Consider the following 9,870-nt stretch of genomic DNA (forward strand, 5'->3'; position numbering starts at 1 on the left):
AAGTCCATTGATGAATATATGTAAAAACACAAATTTAATTGGTCGGAGAGGTGAGAAACATAAGACAGTCTTAAGTCTTAACAGGGCACAGGCAGGCTGGTCTAATCATCATTAGTATATACTTAATACAAGAAAATGACATTCAAGTAAATAAAATAGTTAATTACACAAGATGGAAGTTTAATACTTTAATTTACAACTAAATGCTTCTAGTACCTAATACCTATACATATTAGCTACCATCCTGTCTAGTGTAAAATTGTAATCACTTCACACCTTACATACAATACTCCTGTCTTTGTGACATAATGGCTTCATTTTCTTAAACAACTCACATAATCTACCATGGACCTGTAAGTGTCCTTCTCAAGTATTTTATTTTATTTGTCCGCACCAGGTCCTCCTTACTTTTCTGCATTTCCATAAACTCTGCCTGTATCATACCAAATGTAGTCAGAATCTGTCAAAAAAACCTTATCGAACAAATTACCATTGAGGATGCAGTCGCAAAATGATGATCTAACATACCTGTTTCCTTTGTAATTCCTCGTTTACTTCCTTAAGTTTTGCAACTTCAGCCTCCAGTTCAACAGTGTAGGCCTTCCATTCAAAAGAAACAAATATTTAGAAGTTATGTACACTATAAGCCAATGCTTACAGCATTTTAATACTTTGAATAATTTCCTTAAGCTTATAATCTTGTTGTACATTATATCTATATTGAAGGAAAATAATGAATGAACTTAACAAGCTTAATCATTCTGATCAGAGAAAAAGAACAGATAATTGAATTTTCTTCATATTGACAAGAATGCATAAATGACTAAAATGAAATGCTAACCTGCTTGCGAGCCCGTGACCTCGCAGCTGATTCTCTATTCTTTATCATTCTCTTCTGTCTCCTTTCAACACCTTTTTCTACAGGAACACACTTCCTCCCTCTGTTGATTGCATAAGGAACTGGTGACAGTAAAGAAGGATCTAAATTACGCTTTGTAATCAAATCCGGCGACATTTTACTTCCCGGAGAAGCAACAGGAGCTGTGATATTCGAGGCAGATAAACCAAGCGTTCCAACACCAGGACCTACACTTCTGCCATTGTTACCAAGTTGAGCATTGTTTAGCAAATGCATAGGAGAAGCAAATGCTACAGTTGTAGGTTTCGGGAAAAGTGGTGGCGGCCGTTGAGAGTGATTCAAGTTAATTGAGGAAGGAGGAAGAGGAACGTGTTTCGGAACTAAGTTATTGTTGTCGCTCATATCCCCATTATTTCCATTTGGTTGTTGAAAGCCAAGTAGATTGGTGTTATTGTTTGACCTAGAAAAGTCACTAAACCATTCATTATTATTCGGTCTTTCGATTTGTTGAGCATGATTAGGCGTATCTTCTTTCACAACACCAGCTCTCACCAAAAACTCCTCCAAAGTCACTTCACCTAATGTTGGTTGTCTTTGAGGCATAGATGAACCACTATCTTTCATCAAATCCCTCCAAACTTCATCAACTTTTCTCTGACTAAGTGTCCTTGGCAATGTCAATGAGCCTTGTTTTTGCAAAGTACCACCATTTGGGTTGTTAGGTCCTTCTCCTACTCCTCCACCAGTTAGAGATGTCAAGGCTTGAGTCTCTTCAACATTCCATATGTTTTTCAAGAGTTCATCCATGTTCATTGATCCAAAATCTTTTCCAACTCCTCCAATGGTGCTTTGTAACTCATCAAAAGTGAGGGAGTATATTGAAGACTGGCTTGCTAGGTTAACACTTCCAGGTGTCTTCACACTCATTGCATCCCAAGCGAAGTTCATTTTGACCCCACTTTTAAAGACTTAAAGCAGAAGTATGGTCTTTACTTAAGCAATCTCTGTCTTAAATATTAATCTTGCTAAAGTAGATCATGTGGTATTTTCAGTCAGGGTCCTTTGGAATGATTACCCTGTATTTAGATTTATAAACTTCAAATTATGGACAAATACGATAAATTAATTAATAAAGCTACTAAAGCAGATAACTAATTTACTCCTTGAAATTCCAAACGCCACAAGTTATAGACACCAGTGTGTTGATTTGTCTACCGACATATGTACGGGATAAGCATCTTTGAGAATGTTTGGGAGAGTTTATGGAAACAATTTATAATATGTATGTAAGCTACTTTGAACTTATATCCATAAATTTTTTAGGATAGCTCATGAAACCAACTTAAAATTTACATAAAAATATTTTGAATTTATCTTTTTTCCTTTCTATAGAAATAACTTGTACACACTCTCCTATATGATACTCCCTCCGTCCCAAATTGTATGACGTTTTGAGCATTTCACACATATTAAAAAATGTAATTAATATTGTGTTGGAAAAAGATATTATAAGTTATTTTACAAAATTGTCCTTAATAAATGATATGGGAAAGATAAATGAAAGAATTGAAAGAAGAAAAAGTAATAAATAGTTAATGATATAATAGGAAAAGTAACATTAATGTTTCATTGGTATTATAAAGTGACATACAATTTGGGACAAATATTTTTTCTAAAATAACATACAATTTGGAACGGAGGGAGTAAACATTACGCTTAATTAAACCGTTTATTCAAGGAGGCATACAACTTCACAGTTCTATTTATATTCTCTTGATAGATTAGAAAATTTTTAAGCCTCTCAAAATAGATAGTACAAGAAGAAACAAAAGTACAACCCCCTTTAACAACATTGGAGGGAAACAGATACATAAGAACCAATATAGTGAGTTTTAAATGGGTTTAGATCTCATCTCAAAAGTTAGCTTAAACGGAAAGGGATATTCAAACACATTTATACATCTAACTATTCAGGAACCTCACCAATGTGGGACTCTAAACAAACTACAAACAATTTCAATAGCGAAGAATAAAAACGAAAATGTTAACAAATGCTCTTAGACATTGTTTAAGGAATCAAAAGAGGTAATTTTGTCTAAAAAGTGATATTTATTACTTGACAGTTGTTTGACTTATATTTCTAAAACTAGAACAGAATTTCTTTTCTAGAAACTTTAAACAATGCTCTTAAAAGCATCTGTTAGCTTTACCATGATAAAAAAAACTTGGCATAACATTCGAAAATAGTTATGCAGAATTAATTGAATCCACCAGCAGAAGTTCCAACAGTAAAAGTTTATAGTCAACAACCACCACCCATAGAGACAAGTGAGATCAAAACCTCATTTGTCTGTTATTATACTAAACTAAGATCCACAGATGAATTCACCCAAAAACACATAGAAATTTTGAAAAAACGTTATATACAAATTGGGTAAATTAGAAATCTGATGTAGACATAGCATAATTTATCATCACCTTATCTGTTTAATGCTTTTTGAGTTATAAATCACATAAACTAAAAAATCTTCCCCGATGTGACACGATCGCTAATAAAAATTATCACTAGAACTAGAAGAGCGAGTGAATTATAAAAACTTTGTAAGATAAATAAATAATTAGGCATAAGGTAAGAAAGCCATAAAAGGAAAGAAGAAAAAAACGGCGGTGAGAACAATTACCTTAACTCACTCGTGTATGTTCGGTTCGGCAAAAACGTTGTTGTTGGACTTAGAAGAGTGTCGTGTCTGAACGATCTTCAGATTGGGGTGTATGGTGGAATCGACAAGTGTCTTTGAGTTTATAAGGAGAGACTCGGCAACCATATGAAGATATTTAATTAATTAAAATTATTTTGAACCAATCATTTTTCAAAACGTGGAGTGAGATGAACCCTTGATGTGATGTGTAACCAATCAAATTTCAAAATGTGGAGAAATCTAGAGCAACTACATTTTATTTTGATGCTTCTTTCCGACAACATTACATTGGTGCCCATCATTTAGATTTTTATTTGTACGTTTTTATTTTGTGACTGAATTTCAGTACTATATGAACTTTTTTATTTTGATAATAATGTAACTTTTACTTTTATAGGTTTCCATTTTTCACCTCAATTGCAGCAGGAACCTAGGGCCAGTCCCACTTTTTATGGGATGAGGTAGGATAACATATTTTATTTGGTGATGGGACAGAATTGACGTAAGTTTAGGGTCACTTTTTCTTGTCTCCTTTTTGCAAGGTAAGGAAGTGGAAGATGTGCATTTTTGGTAATTTTGTTTTCGCCTTATATTCTCATTATCATTAGAAAGTTAAAAAGATGAAATGTATTTGGTCTTCATTTTGTATTACATTAAAGTTAAACTTCTTAATTTCTTTTTAAAATACAAAGTACTAACAATTATGGAGTTCAAATTTTAGTTTTTTAACTTATAAATGTTGGAGTATTTGTTTAAATTGTTTAAATATATTTTTCAATCACCCAAAAAAATTGGGATGAATCACATACTAAGTCACTCTCTCTTTAATATTGTTTGTGACATTGTATAAAATTGTGCAAATAAAATATCAATCACAATTTTTTATGGATAAAACAATTCAATTACAATGGAAGAAAAGAGAAAACTCAGAAATGCTTCTAGTCTTAGTGTATGTTGGAATGAGATGCAAACACCCTTTATATAGTGCGAAAACCGAAATGGAAATAAAAAAGAACGTCTAAGATCGAATGACCGTTGAGAAACAGACTTCCTTGATCAAAACGACAATTAAACTGGACGTGAAATGTATTGGATCGTGGAGCGTGCACGTGGGCGTATGTTCGGCACACATTGGTGTGTATCAAACGCATGCATGCTGCAAAAGGTGTCGTGGTGATTATGTACAATGAAACCAAAAATTCTAAAAAATAATCAACAAATTAACGTTCTGTGTTCTTAAACAATAATACACCACATAGCTCATGCCCAACCGAGCCAACAATGGCACGCTCGCTCTTGTGGTGGTCATATTCATTGCATCATCTCTTGTTTAAAAAATTGAATACCCCCTTAGGACACACCCCGACGAAGCATACTTCCACTATATAAACATTAATATTGTGTGTAATCTTCGATATGTGGAACTTCTAGGATTTTTTCAATTCACATACGCATACATTGTGTTCCAACAATCAATCTAAATGTTTGGTCCTTTAGTTACAAACGATATAAATGACTAAAGTGTCTAACATTTATAAGTTTCCAAAGTGTATGTATAATGTTTGTAATTTTAAGGGCTAAAGAAGAAGAAGAAAAAAATGTAATGATGTTACTTAAAAGATCAAATTTAAAGGAAAAAATTTAGATAACCAAAGGAAACCTAAACATAACTTAAAGGACAAAATAACAAAATTTGAAAAATTATTTATTAAGTAAATAATATGAAAATTGATGATAGAGAAAATCACACCAAAAAACGAAAACCTATTTTAGGGTTCGTATAAAAATTACTACTTTTGTGTAGAGGATTAGGACTGATTCAACATATAATACACTATTCTGCATGATGAAATCTCTTAATATATCCTAAGACAATCTACGAAAACTTTAAGAGAGGTTTATACAGGAAAATCTAAGCCTATAAATTTAAACGACCTCGTCTTTTAGGTTAATTGACGCTTCTTGACTTCTATATTTTATTGAAAGTTGTCTTAATCCCTTTGAATTGAAACATGTTACTGTTATTGTGTTCGTTAAAACTTCTATGAACATATCGTTTTTACGAGGACACTTCATCTGTTGTTTTTATGCCGGTGATATGAGTATACGGTGAAAATATTTTTTTATCCATTAAGAATTTCATTCAGGTTTTGACTATTATAATTAACTATTATTATTAAAATATAAACAAGAACCATAACTTCAAAAATTTGGTCTAGTAATAAAATGACAATTAAATTAGAGGTTTCGAATTTGAGCTCCACTAGAGTATTTGAATGGAGAAAAATGTAAATCTATTTGTAAGCGCTATTTGAGTCGAATATATCTCCTTCCTTAGACTTAGGCATCCTCTCGTCCAAAAGTCCACATTGACACATTAATTATTCGAACATGAAAAAAAACGCAAAATATAGTCTAATAGTAAAAAGACAGTTGAATCTAGATGTCATGAGTTTAAGCTCTGTCATTTATCTTTAGATAGAGTTAAATGTAATTTCGTTCGAAGATCTTCTCTTCTTATAAAAAACAAATTGACCCTTACAATTTTCAAAGTCATATTAATTATATTTTATAATTATACCATCTAAGTAACAGTGCAATGCACAACTCTAAATTCAATATCTAATACTTTATGTTTTTGGTAATGATAACTATATCAATATTTGATTAACATAATATAGCAAAATAATATTTATTCTTTCTTTTTTGGTTACTATTCATTCTCCTTCTTGTAGAACATATTCCTCAACGGGGGAGGCTTAACTTCATAAACATTGGTACCCATCGATGGCTCATTGAGTAGAGGTGTTACTTTAAGCATCTTTTCTCTCAATGGATTCCACATCATATCATGTTGAAATAATGAAATATAATTATATAAAATTATTGACGGTCTCTATTTAAGAAATTTTTTGAGGTACATTAGACCATCTATAATGGGGGAGTCCTTCCTCTATTTGACATCATGCTAAATAGACACTACTATTGTGACACCAATTAATATGGTGTTTGTAAAGATTAGTGCTTTTATAGGCGCACTCTCTCCTATTACTCATGCGTCCTATATATATAATTAATTCTATTTTTTTCTCTATTCTATTGTTGTATTATTTTAATATTAAAAATTAAATTATATATTAGTTGCAAGAGTAATATTTAATTGATTAACATTAAATTTTCAACTGAAACTTTTTTTAAAAAAACAAATAATTTACCCATCTAAATGCAAAAACAAAAAAAAAACATACAATGATTGGATTTAAACAAAAAAAATATTTTACCGTCATTTATTTTACATTGTTTTTTCAAGTTTAAATTTTTTTTAAATTTATAATTAAATTACTTCAATATTTTAAAATTGTATAATTATGAATGAATATATAAATTATTGTTAAAATCTAATGATATAGAGTTATTTCAGGGGCTCAATTAATAATTATTTTGAGGTGCTGGGTTGGAGAGATTGGATGTTTATTAAGTATTAATTATAAAACGAATGACTTGTACAGTCGGGACCTGTTTAAGCACCCAAATGGAGTGCTGCATTGTGGATGGTCTTAGACCATTTACAATAGTTGAAAATTTTCAATAACCCTCAACACCCACTTTTTCAATTCCCAACACTCCACATCATTTTCTCTATCTTAATTCAACACTCATTCAATTTTTACCTCTCCAATGGTTTTTTCATTCAACTCTCTATCCCACCACCTTTTATTTCTTATTCTTATTTAATTTTATAATTTTGTTTTATAATTATATAAAATTACAATTATCAATTATAATTAAATTAAAATAAAGATACACTTAACATTTTTTTTTGTAAAAACAAAATTTATTTAAATAATTTATTTTTATTTGAGGAAGTCTAATTGATTTGACGAAAGTTGGATAAGAAGGGTAGATACCATCATCTAGATAGTATGTCATATTATAGGGACGTTGATTCACAAAGTAATTCACCCTTGGAGCCTTTCCATGTTCCACATCATCAAAGACTCGTGACCGGTCTAGAACGTTTATATCGTTCAACTTTCCTGGACATCCAAAAAAGGCATGTCAAATCCATAGATCATGAGATGCAACTTCTTTAAGAATAACTGTTGTGTTTCCCTTATCCCCCCCGGTGAATTGACCTTCACATGCTGTAGGATAATTTTTCCACTTCCAGTGCATGCAGTCAATACTCCCGATCATCCCTGGGAACCCCCACATTTCACTAACATGTAATATTCTTTGCAGGTCATCTTGGGTTGGTGCTCTCAAGTACACTTGCTCATACAGTCATATGATTCCTTTGCATAATCTAAGTAAGCACTCCAATGATGTACTACTTCCTATTTTGATGTATTCATCGACCGCATCTGCTGCCACACCATATGCTAACATTCGCATTGATGTGGTACATTTTGCTAACGGTGATATACCTTCTTTATTGGCTGCATCAAATCGTTGGGCGAAGTAGTTATCACTACTTGAATGGTCTCCAACGATTCGAAGGAAAACATGTTTTTGCATCCGGTACCGACGACGAAACATTGCATCGTCGTATGTACGCTCATTGGCAAAGCAGTCGTCAATTAGTCTTTGGTTTTCCGCTGCATGATCTCTATTTAAATATTTTCTAGTACGAGATGCACTACCTTCCTCTAATTTTTTTCAACGCTGAATAAATCGGTTGACGATATAAGTGACTTCAACATCACGTTTTTGGAAGTAGGCTTCGATATCAAAAGGGTCCAATGAGAGTTTTTTTTGAAGTAGATATGAATGAAATTTGTGTAGATATGAGTCCTTATATATAAGTAAATTGTGTGGTGGACACTGACGGATTCGAAATAAGTTATTGTATTGTATTAAAGCAAACAATGGAGATAATTATTAAAGCAAGCAAATAGTATGTGAAATAATGGGCACACAGTGAGCATAATTATTAAAGCAAATAATATGTAAAATAAGTCACAGGGGACTGAACAACACTAGGGACTATCACTGAGGACTAGACAACACTGTCAATTATTAAAGTAAACATTGGAGACTAGACAACACTAACAATTATTAAAGTAAACATTGGGAACTAGACAACACTGACAATTTTGACCGAATACCAACAAATATTTGATTGAAATTAATTTCAAAACAGCTCACGCTCCAACTCTTCCAACAACTCTTTTTTCCGGTCATCGAGATGCTCTTCGGAACTTAACTTTACATATAGTTTCAATTTCTTCAATCTGTTTTTCTCCTGTTGCACCAACGTGAACTCTTTCAATTGTTCAATCTCTTGCACCTTGATTTCTTTGAATTGAACCCACTCCTTTTCCACCTCCTCCAAGCCAGCAGCGTCCTTACTTTTCTTTTTACCTTTTCTTTTAGCTGCCTCCCTATCCATTGGACGAGCACTAGATCCTACAGAGTCCTCGTGAGATCTCTTAGATCCACTACTTTCTGACCCAACATTTCCTCCCATTTGACTACCATAACGTGGTTGATCACGGAGAGCGTGCCATTCTTCCTTTAAAGTAAATTGAACATTCTTCCCACATGCAAATAATTCATGCGCTTTTGCCAAAACATCATCTTCCGACCAACCGCTTCCTTGCAAACGCTTAGCGCTTTCATAAGCACCAATCCATTTATTTATTACTTTGCTCATATAATTAAAATGATTTCGGCAAGCAATTACATCACGCGGAGGATCGAATGAGTAATGTTCATTACAATACTCAACAATTTTACCCCAATATAATTCAAATTTTATCCACCCACTAATTAGCACCAGATTTTGTTCAGTGTTCCATCCTGGTTGCGGATTTCTCTTGCTCTTAGGAGTTGTATCCTCTGGAATTGGAATAACTTCATTAGCCCTTGTCATTCCACCACGATTTATTTGTGTTGAATATTCAGGATATTCACCAACATTCTGAAAATTGTCATTCACCATTGACATATAACCATTAAATGGGGGTGTTTGAGATGGATATCCCATCATAGATCTATGATATGGATTAAAGTTGTTTTGAACAGAGGATGACTGATTGAAATTTGATGCAAAACCAAAATTAGGAATGTTTTGAGGATGTTGATTGGGAATTTGATTTGGATTTTGAGGATGTTGGTTGGGAAAGTGATTTGGGTTTTGAAGATGTTGGTTGGGAAATTGATTTAGGTGTTGATAATTGTTGGGATTTTGGTAGCTAAATGGGTAATCAGAAGAATTTTGGGTGTTGAATTGATTATTATTGAGATCCATTTCACTAAACAAAGACTAAAACTTCAAAAGAAATGCTTTTAATAAGATTAAGATAGTGA

At 32.6% G+C, this 9,870-nt stretch overlaps 2 protein-coding genes across 2 annotated transcripts; both read right to left on the reverse strand.

Moving 5' to 3' along the window:
• Positions 1–51: 51 nt before the first annotated feature.
• Positions 52–3,693, reverse strand: LOC11446220 (ABSCISIC ACID-INSENSITIVE 5-like protein 7). The gene is made up of 4 exons (XM_003607910.4): positions 3,541–3,693; positions 842–1,935; positions 529–600; positions 52–433 (listed from the first exon to the last, which is right to left on the reverse strand). Exons 2-4 carry the CDS (start codon positions 1,805–1,807, stop codon positions 341–343), a joined length of 1,131 nt encoding a protein of 376 aa, XP_003607958.1. The 5' UTR covers positions 1,808–1,935; positions 3,541–3,693; the 3' UTR covers positions 52–340.
• Positions 3,694–8,692: 4,999 nt separating this feature from the next.
• Positions 8,693–9,547, reverse strand: LOC112420900 (glutathione S-transferase T2-like). Its single transcript, XM_024780686.1, has one exon. The coding sequence runs from the start codon at positions 9,545–9,547 to the stop codon at positions 8,693–8,695; it is 855 nt and encodes a 284-aa protein (XP_024636454.1).
• Positions 9,548–9,870: the final 323 nt, after the last annotated feature.

The sequence above is a fragment of the Medicago truncatula genome, chromosome 4, assembly GCF_003473485.1.
Source record: "Medicago truncatula cultivar Jemalong A17 chromosome 4, MtrunA17r5.0-ANR, whole genome shotgun sequence".
Taxonomy (NCBI): domain Eukaryota; kingdom Viridiplantae; phylum Streptophyta; class Magnoliopsida; order Fabales; family Fabaceae; genus Medicago; species Medicago truncatula.